The 21,945-nt window shown below is 50.5% G+C and overlaps 1 protein-coding gene across 2 annotated transcripts in view; it reads left to right on the top strand.

Moving 5' to 3' along the window:
• LOC143021015 (uncharacterized) overlaps window positions 1–19,862 on the top strand; it is a 125,405-nt gene extending 105,543 nt beyond the window's left edge. For both annotated transcript variants that reach the window (XM_076178160.1, XM_076178161.1), the window contains exons 3-5: window positions 11,209–11,694; window positions 13,500–13,607; window positions 14,468–19,862. In XM_076178160.1, the coding sequence (XP_076034275.1) occupies window positions 11,209–11,694; window positions 13,500–13,607; window positions 14,468–15,574 (1,701 nt within the window). In that variant the 3' untranslated portion in view covers window positions 15,575–19,862. The remainder of the gene's footprint in view (window positions 1–11,208; window positions 11,695–13,499; window positions 13,608–14,467) is intronic.
• Window positions 19,863–21,945: the final 2,083 nt, after the last annotated feature.

Here is a 21,945-nt window from a genome sequence, read left to right as displayed (position 1 = left end):
GTGTGTGTGTGTGTGTGTATGTATGTATGTACGTACTGAATGTTACTTATTGTGCCCAATGCCATGGCCATGAAGATCCGTCATACATTTATTTATTTATTTACCCTTGAGGACTGATCCCCCCCTTCTACCGAATGAAATCGCCAAGCGGCAGCCAGAATAAAGACACGAGACGGCGTCATGAAAAGGTTGATTCAAGGAAAGGTCTTCTTGAAGTCTTTGAGGAGGAGCGCGTCTCGACCTCGTGGAAGGCAGCGTCCCCCCCGAAGTGCCTCTGTGGCGAGAAAGGGACGTCCTCGAACTCTTCCACCGACATCGACGACTTGTCCATTGGTCCTGGGTGCCGTCAGGCGATTTTATTCAGCGGAGATCAGTGCCTGTGCGCATGAGCACCGCCTGGTGGGGGAGGGGGGGGAGAAGTCTGACGAAGACACAGAGAGCGGAATACAGAAGAGGAAGGGCGGGTCAGTCGAAATGGTTTTGACCCCCTTGGCGTCTCTCGAACGCCTCCTCCTCCTCCTCCTCCTCCTCCTCCTCCTCCTCCTCCTCCTCCTCCTCCAGCAGCCCAATATACGCCAAGAGTCGAAAACCGTCGACGCCATTTGGGGCTCAAACGAAGCCGGAGTCGGGGAAAGGGACTTTATGAGGGGGACTGAGTGTGGATCGAGGAGTGAGATACCTCTCTCTCTCTCTCTCTCTCTCTCTCTCTCTCTCTCTCTCTCTCTCTCTCTCTCTCTCTCTCTCTCTCTCTCTCTCTCTCTCCTCTCTCTCTTTCTCCCTCTCTATCTCTTTCTCATTCCTCTCTCTCTGTCTCTCCCTCTCCTCTCTCTTTCTCCCTCTCTCTCTATCTCTCATTCCTCTCTCTGTCTCTCCTCTCTCTTTCCCCCCTCTCTCTCTCTCTCTCTCCCTCTCCCTCTCCCTTGCACTCCGTTACCAGAACCCACCCACTCTCTCCCGTGGTCGCCCTGTTTGTGGACAGGAAGACCAATTCGTCCCTCTTAGGTCAGAGGAGGACCCACAGAAGGGTTTCCCCTCTTCCCGCCTGGGGGAGGGGGGGAAGAGGGGGAAAAATGGAGAGCTAGATGGGCTCCGCCCTTCAATCCATCCTTTCCCTTCGAAGAGAGGACGTCTCCTCTCAGCTGAATAAAACCATCTGGAGGGAGATAGTCGTAGACCTCGCGGAAGGGTTACCGAGAAGACCCCTTATAAACAAAATCGCCCGTCGAGGAAACACACACACACACACACACACACACACACACACACACACACACACACACACACACACACACACACAGGCGGTCCGGGTTCGAATCCTCCCCAGGGCTGAATTAATTTCAGTATCGCTGCGCTTCGAGTCGTTACTCCAACTCTCGTGGGCCGGGAGTTGGGGATGTGTGTGTGCGTGTAAGGTCACAGCATTACCCATAGATCGGTCATACGAGCTCTGAGCTCTCTTCCGGGAGGGAAATAGCTGTCGGTCACGAGTCCAGCACGTGATCCAAACACTGAGGTGAATACACACACACGCACACACACGCACACACACACACACACACACACACACACACACACACACACACACGAAAATGTAGGGAACCCTGTAGAAGAGCTGAAGAAAATGCCCTCTGGAGTCGTCGTCGGCGGCAACGACTAGAGGGCGAGTGCTCAACCCGCCTCTCTCCCCCCGAAGGATGGAAGCGGCGCTGACGTCGCAGTGTAATTAAGAAGAAAACGGAGCTGGAGAGGGAGAAGTTGGAGGTCGTGTGGTGGAGGAGGCAGGAGGACGAGGAGGAGGAGGAGGAGGGAGAGCAAGTGGCTGAATAGGAACGGCGTAACTCGTCTACGCTCATTGTCAGCGAAGTTGTTGAATACTCTGTGTGGGACTGGGAGTGGGAGACCAGAAGGAGGTGGGATTTTCCTGCCTTGAGCCAGGGAGGAGAATGGGAGTAGGTGCTGTGCACGGGCGTGGGATGGGAGTGGGAGGCGAGTGTGGGACCAGGGAGCGGTGAGGGAGTCCATTAGCGATCGCCAGGTGATTTTATTCACGTGAGGGGCGGACTGGGGTGAGGAGGAATTGCGTAGAGGGTGAGGAGGGGGAGGATGTGGGGGAGACGGAGGGGGAGGTGCCAAGAGGAGGGGGAAGTGGAGTCAAGTAAATGCGGGGGAGGGAGGGAGGAGATCGCGTAAATTGAATGCGAGGAGGGGAGGTGTAGGGTGGGTCGCCATTTGCGCCCAGGAGGAGGAGGAGAGGAAGAGGAAGTAGGGCAAGAGAGAAAGAAGAAGGGTATCACAAGCGAAAAAAAAAAAAAAAAAAAGTTTGGTTTTTGGAAGTCGTAAAGTGATGAGAGGAAGGGAGAACCCAGAAGGACGATTCCTCCTCCTCCTCCTCCTCCTCCTCCTCCTCCTCCTCCTCCTCCTCCTCCTCCTCCTCCTCCTCGCTGAAGGACAAGACGAGGGGGTGGACGAACAGGGAGCCCGTGGAGGAGTAGGAGGAGAAGGAGGACGAGGAAGAGTGGAGGAGCCGATTTTGGTGGTTCGGTGGGTGGGTGGAGGCGTTGCTCAGGGAGAGGGGAGTGGAGTGGAAGGGAGTGGAGTGGAGGGTAGGGTGGAGACCTGGCAGGGGAATTATTTATCTGCTTATTATTAGCTCGCGGTCTAGTGAGGTCAGTGTCGCAACCCTTGATGTTAGCGACATGCCCTTGCCATGCATGGTACATGTGTTACCTGCAGCAACACGCATTCCCCCCTACCCCCCCCACCCCCCCACCCACTCTCTCCGGTATCCCACTTTAGAGAGAGAGAGGGCCTGTAACATATTTCAGCCCTGTGGATTATTATCATTATTATTTTGTTTTTGTCTCTTGTCTTATTACGATTCATTTATGTATTCGTTTATATGTTTATTTTATTATTTATTTATTTATTTTTATTTTTTATTATTATTATTATATATATATATATATATATATTTTTTTTCGTTTCGTCCATTTCCCGCTCTACGAGGTGGTTAGGCATGAATGCCTTTTTAGTCATAAGAACTTGGGGCTTGAGACTCTTACTTTGCTCCTCACTGCCGTCACACGCTGACTTTGGTGCGGATCCGAACGTCCACCCAACCATTTGGCCTCCTTTCGCTTCCTCCAGATACCTGTGCCCGGGTCCTCTCGGCCACCGGCAGCGATGACCCCGGAGGAGGGGGTGGGAGGGTGGGGGTTGATATTGGAACTGTTTTTGGGGTTAAGTGCCTCTGGTCTGAAGGGGGTATCGCATCGCCAGGAAGGACTCGAACCCGTGCCCTCTGAGCTCCCGGTGTCAGGCCACTGAGTAGCCAGGCACTTCGCCAGAGTCTCGCCCCCCACCCCCCACCCCCCGGAGGGCGAGGCTGGTGGAGGAGAGGAGGGAGTTGTGACGTATGCCGAGGCAGCGAGGAGAGGTAAGAGGGAAGATGGTGAGGAAGTGGAGGAGGAGAGGGAGGGAGTGTTGGAGAGGAAGAAAGAGAAGCGTTTGACTCAGAAGAGGAAAGAAGAAGAAGAAGAATAGGAGGAAGAGGAGTGGAGTGAGAGGGAAGTGAGAGCGAAGGAGAGGATGGATCGGAGGAGGGTCAGATTGGTAGGCGTGTGGGGCGGGGGGAGAGATGTGAAGAATGTGGGCGTGGGCATGGGCGTGGGGTATTGAGGGTAGAAGTCATCTGGACATGGTGGGTGATGATGGAAGCCTCACGAGGCTTGTGTACTTCTTGTAAGTTCTTTATATAGTAATTCGCTCAAAGTAACAATATTTATTCATATATAAAACAGTCAGATGATTTTTATGACCGTCGCGTGTAGGACTCGAACCTACCGCTCAGAGCGGTAGGTTCGACTCCTACACGCGACGGTCATAAAAATGATCTGAGTGATGTCGCTGGCCACGAGCGAATTTCTCACATATAGAAATGTATTAATGCAAGAACAACAAACAAGGATGTATTTGCCAAGTCTCTGGTGCAATAATATGGATTAGGTTCGGGTGTCTGTAAAGGTACACATATAGTAGAGAATGAAATCGCTGAGGTGTCGATTGTATGAACAGCCGTGTCGTTGAACACACTCGAGCGTGAAATCATTTAGTTTTTCTTCCAAATACCAATGAGGACAATTCGGCGTGAAGAAGAAGAAGAAGAAGATGATGATGATAATGAAGAAGAAGAGAGCTAAAGGTCAGAGCAGACATGATCCCCATGCATTGATTGATGGATGGATGGATGGATGTGCAACCTGTGGTACACTTCATGACGTTCCCCGTTAATGCCAACGCTGGCCCTCCTTCTCCTTCGTTCGCAGTCTGTGGCATGCATGCATGGAGGAAACGCCAAGACGTACCGAAGACCCCCTTTGCCCAATGTGCCTTGAGAGCCTTCGTATTCAAGAGGCGGGGTCTAAGCCGATCGCGCCACATCGGTGCAAGTTGCCGCCTCGTCGCAAAAAAAAGAAAAAAAAAAAAAAAAATCAGTAGTTTGAGAGCGCCAAGATACAATAGAGGGTGTGTGTGTTGGTGGAGGGGGGGGGGAGCCCGAGGATGGAGTTTGTCAAAGACACCTCAGGTTGGAGGTATGTGTGGGTGGGGACTTGCACACACACACACACACACACACACACACACACACACACACACACACACACACACACACACACACAGGAGGAGGAGGAGGGACCAAGCGATCCATTGGACGGGTCCCTCCATGGAGGTAATGTGATGATGTCATACCTCCATGGGTCAATGGCTAGGTCACCATCGTATTAACCTCATCGCTACCGAGGGGCAAGGGGGACGGGTCACAGGATGGGATCAGATAGCCTGGCGACACATTGACCAAAGGAAAATGGCCAACCAGTGTGTAAGGGGCTTCGTGTCACCGTCCGTGTTTATGAAGTCTTCAGAGGGATCTGGATCCTCAACCAAAGAAGAAAGATTTCAAGTTCCTTCTGGCCGTGGGAAGAACGGGCCGAGTCTTCCCCCTCTACGGTCCGCGAGCGCGCGCGCACACACACACACACACACACACACACACACACACACACACACACACACACACACACACACACACACACGGCTCGATGGTGCAAAGGTACCGTCTCGCTAATTCAGCGATCCGAGTTCGACTCCCGGATAAGGTTGAAAAAAGTTCAGCATCGCTGCACTTCCAGCCGTCACACTAACTTTGGTGGGCAAGGAGCTGTGTGTCCTTGTGTGCGTGCGTGCATGTGTGTGTGTGTGTGTGTGTGTGTGTGTGTGTGTGTGTGTAAGGTCACATCATTACTCATAGATGGGGTCATATATGAGCTCAGCGCTCATCCGGAAGGATATAGATGTTGATCACATGTTCAACACAGGAGCAGGACGTGGTGAATCACACACATACACACACACACTTGAACAGTTGCTTGGAGAGCCACACAGTTCCTGCTGGTGGCGGCACGCGCCAACAGCCGCAGCCGCCGCCGCCGCCGCCAACTGACAGACTTACACTTGTTTACACGGACTGCCGCGCCACAGAGAGTGCGGCCGCCTCGATTGGCCTCTTGTTTGCCAAAGTCAAAGGTGACGATGGATGTGTGTGTGTGTGTGTGTCTGTGCGTGTGTGTATCTGTGCGTGCGTGTGTGTGTGTGTGTGTGTGTGTGTATGTGTGTATCTGCGCGTGTGTGTGTCTGTGCGTGTATGTATGTGTGTGTGTATCTGTGCGTGCGTGTGTGTGTGTGTGTGTGTCTGTGCGTGCGTCTGTGCGTGTGTGTGTGTGTATCTGTATGTGTGCGTGTGTGTGTGTGTGTGTTCCTGTGTGTTTGTGTGCGTGTGTGCAAGTTTATGTCTATGCGTGTATGTGCGTATGTATGTGTGTGTGTGTGTAAGTGTGTGTTTGTGTATGTGTATGTGTGCTTGAGTGTGTATGTATGTCTGTGTATATGTGTGTACAAGTTTGTGTTTGCGTGTGTGTTTGAATGTGTGCAAATGTTTCTGTGTGCATAAGTGTGTGTTTGAGTGTGTCTGTATGTGTACAAGTTTGTGTTTGCTTGTGTGTGTTTGAAAGTGTGCAAGTGTTTGTATGTGTGTGTGTGTGTGCGTGCGTGCGTGCGTACTATCTGGTGCGTCCATTGGAGTCATCTTGGTCCCGAGTTCGAACCCTACCGAAGGAGGACGGGAACGTGGCACCACATGTCCTCGACGCCCGCTAAGCGGGGGGAGTGTAGGATGGGGGGGGGGAGTGTTCGAGGAGGAGGACGAATATCCCCCCTTCCTACCTCCCTCCCTCCCTCCCTCCCGACGAGCGCCAGCATTAGATTAAAATCGCGTGGCCTTCGCCAAAAGAAAATATTCAAAATTTCGAGAAGACTTTAAGTGAAAGTATTCAGAACCCATTTATTTATATTTTTATTGTTATTATTATTACTATTATTATTATTATTATATATATATATATTATTATTTTTTTTTTTTTTTTTTTTTTTTTTTTTTTTTTTTTTTTTTTTTTTTTTTTTTTTTTTTTTTTTTTTTTTTTTTTTTTTTTTTTTTTTTTTTTTTTTTTTAAGAGTATATCTTCTATACTCTAATGTTGGGAGTACCAGAACAATAACATACCGAGTCGCTATTGTGGTCTATACCTCTTCTACCGGCCTCATCAGCGATTCCCAGTGACTGTCACCTGTCCTGGCTATCTGCACACCAAGGGCAAAGGTGGCGGCTTCGGCCGGAGCTCGTTGCCCTTTTGCATAAGTTCCTGGTTCCTCTCATATGGAAATAGGAAGTCATGCCGGGGCGAGGAAATGTGTTTATGTATATGACTGTGTGATTTCACGTGTATATTTAGCCTTGCGCCGATCTCTGACTACTGGTTTTATAAACACATTCACACGCGCATGCTTAAGTGCCCAGACACACGCATACACACACACACACACACACACACACACACACACACACACACACACAACTCAATGGCGCAGTGCATTGGTAGAGTTCATGGCTGCCATTACGGAGGTCCGGGTTCGAATCCCGCCCAGGGCTGAAATAATTTCAGTATCGCTCCGCTGCGAATCGTTACTCCAACTTTCGTGGGCAAGGAGTTGTGTGTGTGTGCGTGTAAGGTCACAGCATTAGCCATAGATCGGTCACATACGAGCTCTGAGCTCTCTTTCGGGAGGTAAATAGCTGTCGATCACGAGTCCAACACGTGATCCAATACCATGGGGAATCACACACACAGAGGCATTCCGTTCCTCCTTACTGGAAAATTGTCTCGTGGAGTTCCTTGTCCACTAACGAGCTCTTGTCTTTTGTTTATTACCCCCCCCAAAAAAAAATATATATATATATATATTTTTTTATTGTGTATGTATTTACCTCATTGTAGTATACAAGACAGGCGGGGATACTCAATGGGTAGGTAAGTTAATGCGAACGACTGATAAGGGATGGAGCAATTGTGTTACTGAGTGGACGCCCCGAGATAGGAAGCGTGGAAGAAGGAGACCAGACAGGAGGTGAAGAGGTGAGATTGAGAGGTTTGCAGGAGTGACGTGGCAGAGGTTGGCGCGGTCGTGTGAATTATGGAATGCTATGAAGGAGGCCTTTGTTCAGCAGTGGACTCAGGATGGATGAATTGATTGATTGAGTATACAGGAAAGGAGCAAATCTCGTTTCGTCCCGACCCCTACTCTCCAATCAATCAAACCTAGCCTCAAATTCATGTGTGAATGTGTGATTCACTATGGTCTTGGATCACGTGTTGGACTCGTGATCGACAGCTATTTCCCTCCCGGAAGAGAGCTCAGAGCTCATAATATGTGACCGGTCTATGGGTAATGCTGTGACCTTACACACACACACACACACACACACACACACACACACACACACACACACACACACACACACACACACACACACACACACAACTCCTCGCCCACGAGAGTTGGAGTAACGACTCGCAGCGCAACGTGTCTGTGTGTGTGTGCGCGCGCGCATACATCCGTGCCCAAAAAACGAAAACAGAAAGTGACGTTGCCTAGGCGGTAACCCAGCGGTCTCGACACCATAATGGAGGATGGGCGGCGGTGGGCGGTGTGGGGCGGTGAAGTGTCGTCGAGACACAGCTGGTACTCACGGGCGTCGTCCGCCCGCCCGCTCGGCTGACGAAGACTTTGAGCAGAAAGAGTTGTTGCGTCGTCGGCGCCGCGGTCTATAAGCGGTGAAGTCGTCACCCAGGAGGATTTCTGTTGTTTTCCGTCGACTCTCTCTCTCTCTCTCTCTCTCTCTCTCTCTCTCTCTCTCTCTCGCGTTAGGACATTTTAGCACGGAGTAATCGCGAAGCGTTGTCCATAAAGAGGGACGTCGTCGCTGTTTTCTCTTCCCAAACTGAATAGAATCGCCTGATGCCACTTAGTACCAGTACCGTGTGGAGGTGTCTTCGAAGTGAGGTGGTCGACCTCGCGACAGACCCCGGATCCCCGCCAGAGGACCCCCTTCAGTAGAAGAGTTGGAGGAAGAGGACCTTAACTCAAGAGGCTGCCTCGGCTGTTCCTCCAGGACAGTATAGACTACTTTTTTTTTTTTTGTTCGTTCGTTCCTGGTTATCGACAGCTGCGGGGGGTCAAAGGCGGCAGACCTATCCTTGATCTCCTCCCAAGAGGAGGAGGAGGAGGAGGAAGAGGTCATCACATTACCTCACCTCACCTCGCCCTCAAGCTGACCCTGTGATTACCTTTCAAGGAGCGCCTCAGGCATCCCCCCCCCACCCTTCGTCCTTCCAGAAGAACTTGAGGTGACACCTTCAGCTCAAGTTGAGACGCTCAAGCCGACCCCTCTACTTTTTCTTTGTTTTATTCTTCTTGTCCTTCTTCCTCTTCCTCTCCTTCCTCTCCCTCTTCTTCTTATTATTCCTTTTCTTTTCTTCTTCTTCCTCCTCTTTTCTCCTCCTCTTCTTCTTTTTCTTTCTCTTCTTCCTCTGCATCCAGTCTCGTTATGGCCCATAAGGTCTTCTGTCGACCTCGAGCTTCTGGAACCTTGGGTCTCAACCAGAAGCTGCTGCTAAAGCCATCACCTGTGTCTACCCAGCCTGCAACAGAGGCAGGTGGCAGTTATAGCTAGCCGTCGGACAAGGAACTCGGGTCCACATGGATACCTCCAGGATGGACTGACTGGCGCCTGGAGATAAAGATGATAGTGATCTTCCTACAGGCTGTTGCTGGAATTGGACATAAAGTGATAACGTGGACATGGGAGAGGAGCGGCGGGTATACGACGGAGTGACACGTGCCTCAGTCTCCCCTCTCCCCTCTCCTTCCATGTCCATCACAGCTGGAAGGGGTGAAAGAGTGTGAAGGGTGTTGAGGGGGGGGGGCGCTGACGTCGTGTTTGCTTCAAGGTGGATGAACGGTCGGCGCCGTGTACATCATTCGCCCGAAGGTCCAGGAAGAGATATGTAAAACGAAAAGCAAGAAAATTTGTTTTTGGTTTTTGGGAAGAAACAAAAATCGTTGTGGTATGGTTCGAGTCTGGCTTGATGCCGCGTTGACCCGGGTTCGAGTCCAGTCGTCTTCGATGACTTGTGTATATCCTGTGAATCACTGAGAGCGTGGAGGACAACAGTAGTGCATCTCGACTGGCGCCAAAGCCAAATGGTCTCGAAGAATGACGACAAGAGGAAAAAAAGAAAAGAAAAGAAAGAGGATGCGAGCTGCCTCACCACAAACGGGATGCGGAATAGGTCCGTTCCAAGAAGTGTTTTGAATGTCAAGACAGAGGGAGGAGGTTATCTTGCCTTTGTTTATTTATTTGTGTATTTGTCCGTTTGTTTGATTATTTGCTAATTTACTGGTTTTAATGTGTTCACTTTTGCGCTTATGTTACTTTATAGATTATGGTTTGTTGAATGTGCTGTATTCTACATGTGTGTATGTATATATACATTATACACACACACACACACACACACATATATATATATATATATATATATACACATACATATATATATATACACATATATATATATATATATATATATATATATATATATATATATATATATACATACATGCATATAATGTACTTTATTCGTAGTAGGAGGGCAGGAATGGTAATTGCTTGACCAGTACACAAGCAAACGAGTTAATAACAAAAACTGCGAAAACGAATGATGGAAGCACGTCTGTAGTAGCAACAGTAACGGCTGATTCCCTCAAACTGGTTGTTGAGAAATACTCCTCACTCACTCCTTACTCAAAGTGTCGATGTAATCTCGAAATATTTTTTTCTGGTTGTATACACACGTGCGCGCGCACACACACACATACACACACACACACACACACACACACACACACACACAAGCACGCACACACACACAACTCATGGCCCAGTTGGTAGTTCCTGGCTGACACTACGGTGGTCCGGGTTCGAATCCCGCCCAGGGCTGAAATAATTTCAGTATCACTGCGCTGCGGGTTGTTACTCCAACTCTCGTGGGCGGGGAGTTGGGGCTGTGTGTGTGTGTAAGGTCACAGTACGTATTACCCATAAATCGGTCATACGAGCACTGAGCTCTCATCCGGGAGGTTAGTAACTGTCGATCACGATCCAACACGTGATCCAAGACCATGATGGTGAATCACACACACACACACACACGCACGCACGCACGCACGCACACGCACGCACAAACAAACAAAAAGGGTGAATCCACGGTCTGCAGGGCAAGGGAAATGAGCCTTTTCTCGTGAAGTTGTCAAGGATCTTTAGGAAGACGTGGGTGAACGTGACGTCTGTTGTCCGACGTCACAGAAGACGAACTGCCGTGCGCTGCCGACTGCTACTTTATAAGTCCCGGATCCGATGGACAGGGTTGCGGCGGCGGCGGCGGCGGCAGGCGTGACGTCGTTGAAGGCCCATGGTCGTGACCTGATGTAAACAGTCTTGGGTTGCGGACACGTGTGCACATCCATCCCGCCCGTACACACACACACGCACACGCACACACATACACACACACACACACGCACACACACACACACACACACACACACACACACACATACACACACATTATCGAAGATGTTGGAATTGGAACCATTTACTTCGACCTCCCATCACCCCGTAAAAATAATATATGTATACATTTTCCCTGTGCTAATTACCGTTCTCTCTATCTCTCTCCCCATCTCTGCCAGCAGCAGGCGCAGCTGGGACAGGGTGACCTGCTCAGCCCCGTGAGTGACGCGACCACCCCGGGCGAAGAAGTAGCTGCGGCGCCCCTGGACGGCTCGACGACCCCAGCCGGTACCCCGGTGGACGCGCGGCAGAGGGGCGGTCTCATGGGCGTAGATCTGGGCTGGGGCAGGTGCCTGGTCGGGGGTGACAGAGGGGTGGAAGGTGGAGGAGGAGGAGACGGAGGAGGAGGAGGAGGGATGTGCCGAGGAGGCCTCGTGGGCGGGTCCCCGGGCACCTCGGGCTTGCGAGGACCCCTGATGGGGTCCTCGCCCCCCGCCACCCCCGACCTGCCCTCGCCCGTGACGACCGTGCAGGCCACCAAGACGGCCCTGATCAAGGAAGGTCTCAAGCATCAGATCCGCACGAAGCTGCAGGCCGCCGGCGTAGGACCCGAATTCATCCTTACTGACAGTAAACTTGTCAAGGAAGAGAACAGCGATGATGACGCGGTAAGTAAGCGCGATCTCCTCGGGGTCCATCGTGAGCCGGGCAGCCGCACCGTCTCTGGAGGAAGAGCTGAGTGGACATAAGGAAAGGGCGGTGGGGTTGAGGTGGGTTGGTGTCAGTAAAGGCTTCGTCTCGACTCGAGGATCGAGGACGAGGCTCGTTGAAGGGTTGGTGGGTCTGAGTGAACATAAGGAAAGGGCGGTGAGGTTGAGGTGGGTTGGTGTCAGTAAAGGCATCGTCTCGACTCGAGGATCGAGGACGAGGCTCGTTGAAGGGTTGGTGGGTCTGAGTGAACATAAGGAAAGGGCGGTGGGGTTGAGGTGGATTGGCGTCAGTAAAGGCTTCGTCTCGACTCGAGGATCGAGGACGAGGCTCGTTGAAGGGTTGGTTGGTCTGAGTGAACATAAGGAAAGGGCGGTGGGGTTGAGATGGGTTGGTGTCAGTAAAGGCTTCCTCTCGACTCGAGGATCGAGGACGAGGCTCGTTGAAGGGTTGGTTGGTTGGTTGGTCCTCTGTGATTTACCTCGGAAGGGGAGCCACCGCTATCTACCACCATAGTCACCCACCATCACCTACCACCACCATCACCTACCACCACAACCACCATCACCGGCGCTACCACCTCCTCTTCTTGGTCAGCTGTGCTCGTTGTGGAGTCGACCTGCTCGTACTCTACAGGTGTGCAGCCGTGGAGGCTTTCTCTCTCTCTCGCTCTCTCTCTCTCTCTCTCTCTCTCTCTCTCTCTCTCTCTCTCTCTCTCTCTCTCTCTCTCTCTCTCTCTCTCTCTCTCTCGGGGGCGCCGCGCCCCTGAAAGAGAGGTAATGTATTTTGATATTGGTGGAGCTGTGAAGCGGGCAGCGGGCAACATGCACACACACACACACACACACACACACACACACACACACACACACACACACACACACACACACACACACACACACACACACTATCCTTCTTGCCTGTAGTGCAGCACAGGAAACAGGCAGAAGGCCTCCACTTTTGACGAATCCACTCAGGAGGTGAAGTAGACTTTTTTTTTTTCTTCTTCTTCTTCTTTTTTCTTTTTCTCTCGTAAAACCCTCCAGTCTCGAGAGCCACAAAGCACCATCCTTTCCAAAGTGTTGTGTATGCAGAAGTGTAGAGAAGTTTGCAGGAGTGACGTGACAGGTGTTGGCGCGGACGTATGTCTCGTTGAAGAGGATTTTGGGCGACATCTGCTCGCCAGTGGAGAGTCGCTGGGGAGGAAAGAAAAATCCTTCCTTTCTCTGAGCTCTTCAGTGGTCCAACACCTGCCCGGAGATCCTTCCTTCCCCGTGATGCACCTTAGGCACAGGTGTTGCCAGATGAACACCTGTAGACTTGGGCAGGAAGACCACGCCAGTGGGTGCATGCTTATGATAGGACCCCCCCCCCCCAAAAAAAAAAAAAAAAAAAAAAAAAAGTGGGAGTAGGTGTGAGGTCCGCTGTCTTTGCTCAGCCCACGAGCAACCAAAATATTTGTTATTTGTTTTTGCTTTGTTTTACTGTTATTTTGTTATTATTTATTTTCCTTTATTTTGTTTAATTTTTCCATTATGTTTGCTATTTATATTTACTTATTATTTGATTTGATTTGATTTCTTACATATTTATTTTTAATTTATTTATTTTTATATATTTATTTTATTTATTCATTTTTTAATTTGTTATGAACCAACATTCCCCGGCTGTTGTTTATAATTTGCCATTGTAAGCCATGGAAAAGGCCCATTACTAAAGCCATGTCCTCCTCTTCCTCCTTCTCCTCCTCCTCGCGCATCTGCAGCTGACCCACGAGGATGAAGAGCGGAGACGTCGGCGGAGGGAACGCAACAAGATCGCCGCCACCAAGTGTCGAAACAAGAAGAAGGAGAAGACTCAGATATTAATGAGCGTAAGTATGCCTACTCTTCCTTCTCCTCTTCCTCCTCCTCCTCCTCCTCCTCCTCCTCCTTCTCCTCCTCCTCCTCCTACTCGTCACCATCATGTACTCAGATATTAATGAGCGTAAGTATGCCTACTCTTCCTTCTCCTCTTCCTCCTCCTCTACCTCCTCCTCCTCCTACTCGTCACCATCATCTACTCCTATTCCTCCTCCTCCTCTTCCTCATCTTCCTCCTCCACTTCCTCACCCTCCTCCTACTCATCATCTCCTTTTCCTCCTTCTCCCCTCCTTCCCCTCCCCCTCATCCACCTCCTCCTTTTCATCATCATCGTCCACCTCCTCCTCCACCCCTCATCCTCCTCATCCTCCTTTTCCTCCTCCCTTCCTCCTCTTCCTCCCCTCATCCTCTTCCTCCTCGTACTCCTCGTTACGGTATGTAGCCAGGGGCGCTGCACCTCTCCACCGTCCTGTCCTTTTAGTGTCACCAAACTATTTCAGGTTCAGAAGGGAGACTTTCAAAAATGTACATTTACATCCCTCTTCTCCTCTCACATTTTTTAAGGACAGATGATTGATGGTAAAGTCTCAGTGATTGACAGAAAGTATTCAAACTAGTTGCAGAAAGAAATATTTCATTAGGTATTTTCGAATTAGCAATTTGATTGAAGCCCCGAAGTTTGCGTTCGTCCATGTTTACATAGTGAGCCCTGGCGACGTTTTTTACATGTAGGTAATCCTCAAACTTGAACATGTCAGTTGATGTACTATTGTAATTTGTATGCTTGTTCGTAAACTGAAGCGTGCTGGTTCGTAAACGGAAACCTGCTGGTTTCTTTCTTTACTGACGTTCTCTCTCTCTTTGATTGCAGGAATCTGAATCGGTGGAAGATCAAAACACGCGTCTCAAGTCTGAACTGCAGCGCCTGACCCACGAAAAGTCGAACCTGGAGAAGTTACTCCGAGACCCCAACCACCGGGCCTCGTGCAGACACGCCCACGCCCGCAAGGCCGCCCCCCATTCCAGGCCCACGCCCCAAGTCGTCGTCACACCGGCGGACAACAGCCCCACCACGGAAACACCCACCAGCTCTGCCCTGCGACAGCAACCCCCCAGTTCCTCTTCTCCCCCTTCCACGTACCACTTCACATCCCTGCCCAACTTGGGTTCTCCCCCGCTGGGGTCCCCGCCCCTCTCCTCCCCGACCTCGTCCACCTGCTCTTCCTCCTCCTCCTCCTCGTCCTGCTCCTCGTCCCCGACCACGCCCCCGAGCTCCCAGGTAACTCCTCCCACCAGCTCCGCCCAATTCCTGGCCCATAAGTACACCCACAACCTCAGCAGACACCACCCGTACCAACACCCGCACCACAGACCCGTCCCTCCACCCTTGCACCCGCTTCCGCATCCACAAGCCCCATCCATACCGGCATCCCATGCACAGCCGACGCTGCCGCAGTCCAGCGCTGCCTACGTCGACCATTCCTCCCGGACAGCCACCTCCTCCTCCCCATCCTCTTCTTCCTCCCCCACCGCCACCTCTGCATCCTCTCCCACCACCCCAGACTTCCCACAGTCCTCAGCAACCCCGAGAACCCACTACAGCAGCAACAGCAGTAGCAGCTCCTACCACAACCCCAGCAGCATGACCAAACCCCAGGAGTTCCTGCAGCCCCCTGCCCCGTCCAAGTCCTCCTCCACCTTCAGCCCGGGCCCCTCGAAAATTCGGAATAACAGTTTGGCGCGTTTCGTTCCTTACTCGAGATCGGGAAGGCCGCCCACCGTGCCCTCCCCGCTCAGCACCCACGCCCACCCGCAGCCCATGTTGAGCGTGGGGGCCCCCGCCCCCACCGAAGGGCTGCAGAGTTTCAGTCAGGGTGGTGGCGGAGGTAACCCCATCGTCTGCAGACGCGAGGATCAGTACCTGACGGATCCCCGGCAGAATCAGTTTTTCCCGCCGTGTACCCTCGGCGGCATGTGACCACCGGAGGACACTCTCCGGTGGCTTGACCTCTGACCAACAGCAGCTCCTGACGCTCCGCCAAGCTCCTCTCCCTTCAGCACTCCGCCCGCGCGCGCGCGCTCGCTCGCTCCCGAAGGAGAGCGGCGACGTGCGCTGTCGGCGGCTTTTGTATTTTGCTCTCGAAGAAGCGCTTGGTGTCGATGTCGCAAGGAGTTGGTTCATTATTTTAATTTTTCTTCTCATTCTCTTTGTCATTAGTCAGAGGTTTTTAGATATATTTTTGTTTGCCCCTAAGTCAGAGTTTGGTCTCATTATTTCTTTATTCTAATTTCGTGGCGATTTCGGCTTCGTTGGAGAGCGGCCTGCAGAGGGTGTGGAACCCGCCACAAAGTTGTTGTTGTTGTTCCTTCACACGAAGGAATCCCATTCTTTCTCTCCGTTTCTCTCGAGTAGTTCCTTCGTGCAAAAGCCAATCAAAGAATGGCACTTGATCCTGTTCTTTTTTGGACCACTGGGGTCAAGCACCCGGCCCACCAGCACCTCCCTTCTTCAATTTTGCAGAGTGAGTTGTTTGTGCTTTTCTCATGAAGGCAGATGTTGTTGCCGTCTGCCGCGTGTAGCTATGGGGTGGTGCTTGTTTGCTGCCGCCGTCAGGATGACGGACACGAAGCGGCCACCTGGCTCACCACCTCCCCTCCATCTCGGACCTTTCCGGTCCCGGCCAGCCTCCGGTCCCGCTTCCCGGCCCCATTGATGACCCTGCCCTCCAATGCCGCCGTCGCCGCCGCCGCCGCCGCCATCGGGAACTAGCCCTGAGGAGTCGGCTACCCAAGCACTCTTTGTTCGACAGGGTAGGGAGTCTACCCTGCAATGACGCGGCGATGCCAGTAGTCAGCGAGCGAGCGAGCGAGCGAGAGAAGGCGGGTGACGCGACCGAGAGAGCCGCCTGTAGTAGGTGCGGCCGCAGGCGCGGGAATTAGAGGACCAGGAGCGGTCGGAGGAGAGGTCCTCTGGAGGAGGAGGAGGAGGAGGAAGAGCGGGTTTGGTCCAGCTCCTCAACGGCAGTGAACTGTATTAAGTTTCCTCCTCTTGCACGACTTTTTCTCTATCATTTAAGGCACGTGTGTGTGTGTGTGTTTGCGTGTGTGTGCGTGTAAAACACCCAATCCCCTTGCGTGTGTCTATACATATCCACACATTTCAAAGCTTTCTCTATGCACTGATCCATACATATATTATATTTTTAGATTATTTCTATTTTCGTAATAATGTTGGAAGTTTTTTTTTTATAATTTGTTGACGAATTTTTGACTTGGTACAAAATAAGAAGACATTCCTCTCTCCCTGTTCGAAGGACGCAACGTGAAATGGATTCAAGATTGCTCTGCTCTTGCTCTGCATCGTGGGATGGTCGAAGTAATAGCTTGGGAACCAAGTGTTACGTTCAATGAGCAGCATCCCATGGATCTTTCGCCCCTGGGGTCTTGGCTCATTGAATCCTACCCACTCACTCCCACACGGTCCAAAAGAGACGAAAAAAAAAGAAAAAGAAATCCCCCTTCGGCAATGCCGTCATAATCTTCTTGACGCAAAGGCCTTTGACGTCATCAACACTACAAAGAATTCAAATCTCTCCTTAAGTCGACGTTGTAGTGTTGCATCCCGTCCCCCCCCCTGCCTCCCCCCAAAGAGCTACTCGGTTCCGAAGCTATTACTTGACGGTCCGATGGCAGGAGGCCCGTTTTTGGCCTCCTGCTTGTCCGAGTGTGCGCGCTGGCTCCTCCCACAGCCGCTGCCCAAAAGGTGTTACGTCGTTTTGTGTGCCCGCCACCAGTAGATACGTAGACATAGGTAGACAGATCGAGTGTTTGTGCGTCTTACCCTTCGCCCCGATGTCGTGAAGGTGTTTGAACCCCCCCTCCCCCTCGTGGTGTCCCGTGGAAGCCCCCGTACGCCCCTGCCTCCAGCCTGGCAGGGGGACATGTCACGGGGGCTTGTGAACGTTGTCTCGTAGTTCCTACCAGCAGGCTGAACGGGGAACTGACTTACCTTGTCTGTCCGTGTGATGTGCTCCATCCCAACCCCTCCTAGAGAGCTGTGTTTAGCCCGATGATGTGACACTTTGCGTCCTGTCTTTGTTTTCAACAACAGTTTGATCCCTGACTTGGCAGCCTGGTAACATCTTTGCACGCGGCTGTCAGCGCCACAATAAGCTACGAGGCAGGAAGGGACTTTCCCTTGTTTTATGTATGTATATACATATATATATATATATATATATATATATATATATATATATATATATATATATATATAAAATATTGTTAATGTCGAGATTTCTGTGTGGGTGGTGGGAGTGCCTCACCGAAATCAGCAGGTGCCCCAAGGGAAACCCTTCCTCGCCTCGTCGCGTTTCCTGTCATGTTCCATATATTATGGCCTCATTGTTTACCACCGGAGAACCAGTGAGCGAGTGTTTATATGAGAAACCTGCTCCCCGCCCTGCCCCTCTCCCGCATTATCGTATTGACAGCGTGAAAGGTTTTCTTCTTTTCTTCTTCTTCGTCTTTCTCGTCTCCAGCCCCCCCCCACCTATACCAATTGACCCAGACCTAGACGAAGGTGACCTCTGACCCCTCCCCCCCTCCCCCACCACCAACATTCCTTTCTCTTGCCGTTCCTTCGTCCTTGTCCGTGCCCGTTGACAATCCATTTCAGGGCAGACGAGTGAGTGGCGGTATAGAAAGCCCGAGGTGCCAGCCAGCCAGCCAGTCCCGAAGAAACAGGTATATACTGTTTACAAGAAGCTCGGCGACACCTCTCCCGTGTTCCTGCTGCAGCGCCTGCAGAAGTAGGACCCAGAGGCAGCAGCCCGCCCCGACCTGACAGCATCCAGCCGGAAGGACTCGTTTTATGCGCCTTTTGAGTCCCGCTGTGACGACGACAGCCCTACTATCGCAGATGATTGTCGTTAACCGGAGAAGGCGATCCGATCGTAAAATGAAGGAACGAAGAAAGAAGAAAAGAAGAAAAATAAAAAAAGAAAGAAGCCCACCTACGTCGACGACAGCGCCGACGACCCAGCAGTCAGCACCGGAGAAAGAAGAAGAAGAAGAGCCGGAGAAGGAGGAAGAAGAAGAAGAAGAAGAAAAGGAGGAGAAGGAGGAGGAGTTGTGAAAAAAAAGGAGGAAGGTTATGTAAGCCTTCCTCTCGGGAGACGCTGGCCGTTAGCCAGCATCTCCCCAAGTCAATTTCTCGTGGGCTCCTTGAGACCCGCGAGCCAAAAGCCGATGAGCCAAGTATTTACAAGTCGCTTGTTCTTGACTTCTGCATCATCTAGCCCCGGAATCGAAACAACGACCAACCAGTCAGTCAGCCAACGTCCACCATTATTCCTCCCGCAAAAAGAAATCATCATCATCGGCAAGACGAACGTTCTGAATTATAAAACAAACCTCTTATGACCATCCATCAGTTCCTCTTGACTGAAGGTGCTCACAGTCAGGTGGGATGAGATCCACCACGGTGGCAGCGACCTGAGGTCAGCCTCCCCATCGTGGTGGACAACCGTGTATCAACAATGCTTGCTTTGAAACACTAAAGCAACACTACTACTACTGCACAAGACGATAGACAATCGCGCGATAGATGTGCGCGCGGCGTACGACGCCGCTCGCCCTCGGCACCCGGAGAAAGCCACAACCCCCCCCGAACTGGACACACCAAATCGACTTCGACGAATCGTTTTGATCGATATAAACGCAACGACGTCCGCCCCCCCCCTTCTGCCCGCCTGCCGTGTGCCGCTCGCACGCGACACTGCTGTGCCGACATAGCACGCAAATCTCCAGCTGCTTTGTAGCAAAGTCCGCGTAAGGCGCTCGCTAACTCGCCCTCGAACATTCCAACGCACCGCAACACACGAAGAGGCGAGTTGGTCCCGTCCTGTCCAAAGGAGCGAGCGCCGTGTCTCGAAGAAGCAGGTGACTTCTTGGCACGGGGGGCGGACGACAAACAAACAAACACACAAACACACACGCGGACGGATTAGCTGATATATATACGAATATCATCATCTTGATGTTGACGTCTTCCAATACTTCTATTTTTATACGAATAATTTGTTATACTAAGTGCTATGTCTGTGCTATGTATTATAGATGGCATCATTTCAACCATTGCATAGGGATATTTAGCAGTGTAATTAAAAGACGTGCTAGCATATTTTCCAGCCGGCCAAATTATCAAATATTTTGATACAGTAGCTTCCATGAAGACAATCTGACCAGTAAAATCACCAAAACTACGAGTGGCTTTTTCTTTCCTTCTCGCAAAATCAACAGTTGGTCGTCCTTGTGCCCTGAAGCGTTGTCCTCGAGGAACAGGAAATGTAGCGGAGGTGCGCATGCGTGTGATAGGTCTCGAAGGTATTCTTCACCCTCTGGCAACAGCGGAGCTTTGGTTGAGGCGTCTTTCTTCGAGCGCGCTCACGCACACGCATGGTCGCATTTCTGCCAAATCAACTGATCGACCTTCTTGACTAGACTAGTCTAATTTACTTTTTTTCTGACTTGCCAGGCGATTTCATACAGTTAATATATTTTCCTCGGTTGAATAATTTTTTATTAATACTGATCGAATGTGAATATAGTCTGCAATAAAAAGTGATGTGTACTGTATACATCTTGCTGTCACCAAAACAAATTATCCATCTTGTTTGTGACTCGTACTGATGCATAAACTTGTGTGAGAAATAATCAGCCTGATGGAACTTATTCTATTGAGATAAGAGTTTGTCGAATGCTACTTTACACTGCCAATTCTCGTGCAAGCTCCCGTCAAAGCTACAAATCGAACGATAGGTAGCATTGGGTACACCAAACTTGGGAAGTTGTATCCAGGAAGCACCTATGCTATAATTTCTTCTTATTTCTCTTCTCCTTTTTGCAGTATAAAAAAATGCACTGCGAAAAAGTGAATAAATGCAGACATCTCGGAATATTTTTTATGTAACGTACACCTTCAGAAAGTTTTTTACGTTATCGTAACAGATTACTCCATCAAAATATGTAATTATTTTTGCAATATGCAGAAATTAAATACGTTTACTTGTATATTACAATAGATAATTCCATAACCAAAGGTAAGAGACAACTCAAAGCTATCTCTGCGTACTTGTTTTTTTCCTACAATTCATCGCGATCGGTGACGGAAGACGAACAAACCTGTTTGGTGCTCTTTAAATTCTCCGCGATGTGATGTGAGTCTGCAGTGTTTTAACGTGATCAAACTACAGCAAAAACCTGAAGGATAATGTGTGGTTTCAGTGGATTAAATAAACTGGATATGTTCGTGCGTGACCCATCCATGCAAGCCAAGGCCTGCTCCAATATATCTTCCAAATTCAGGCCAGAACCAATTGTGTGATGTGTCTTGTAAATTAGTAATTCATGCTAACATAACTCTTTCATAAGATCATAGGCTACCAGCTGTTACTCAACCCCTGCTGGAGGGGTGTCAGTACTCAGCAGTCGGCTGTCGATGCAAGTGAATAGGGGAAGAGGGTTAAGATGGGGAATTGAGGGAGAGGGTAAAGATCTGGATGCCAGTGTGGTAGTATTCCCATGCATCGGTCAGTGAAGCAGAAACCCCACATAAATAAAGAAGAAATAAATGTTGAATCGAGACGATGATAGCGCAAATTTCGCTGTCGGTTCCTGAGTTTTCTGAGCCTTGTGTTTTGGATAGGAGCCGGTTAGAAATGAAAAGCATAGCTTCGCCGTCGACAAAAAAGGTAAAGTGCCACTTAGTGACTTAGTATAAAAAGAGTTAATCAAGGAGGTCACAGAGATGAATAGAATAGTTTGACAGCAATCAAAACGAGAGGAAATCGTTATCTTGTTAGCCCCAAAGTAACAAACTAACCTGAAGACTAGTTCGAGTCTTTGCCACCCCCCTTACCCATCCTCCCTCCGTTCCCAGTACCCATCCTCCCAGCCGGGGCAACTACCTCGCCCAAGTAGAGTAACCTAAGGGGATGCCCTCCTACATAGCATGGAAGCCCAACCTTAGCCTTCAAGGATTCGCTCTACTAGAGAGAACTCTTAGCAGCATAACCAGTGCATTATGGGCAGCCACCTCCCCCCCCCCCCACCCCATCCCGTCCTGTTCTGCCGTGGGGAGCCTGTTGATACGGATGAATGACCACCATGCACAGACCGGACTGTGTGTGCCGTGTTGGCCTGAGTTGTTGTAATTGCAAGAAGGGTCTCTATCCTCTAGAATGGATATCAGTTCACTAGAAAGAGTACAGAGGAGAATGACTGAAATGATACATGGGCTCAGAATTTTATTTTATGAGGAAGGCTTGGGAACCTTAATTTACAGTC

The sequence above is a fragment of the Oratosquilla oratoria genome, chromosome 41 (genome assembly GCF_046742065.1).
Source record: "Oratosquilla oratoria isolate Oo_2021 chromosome 41, ASM4674206v1, whole genome shotgun sequence".
NCBI lineage: Eukaryota > Metazoa > Arthropoda > Malacostraca > Stomatopoda > Squillidae > Oratosquilla > Oratosquilla oratoria.
This window is presented reverse-complemented; position numbering and strand designations above follow the sequence as displayed.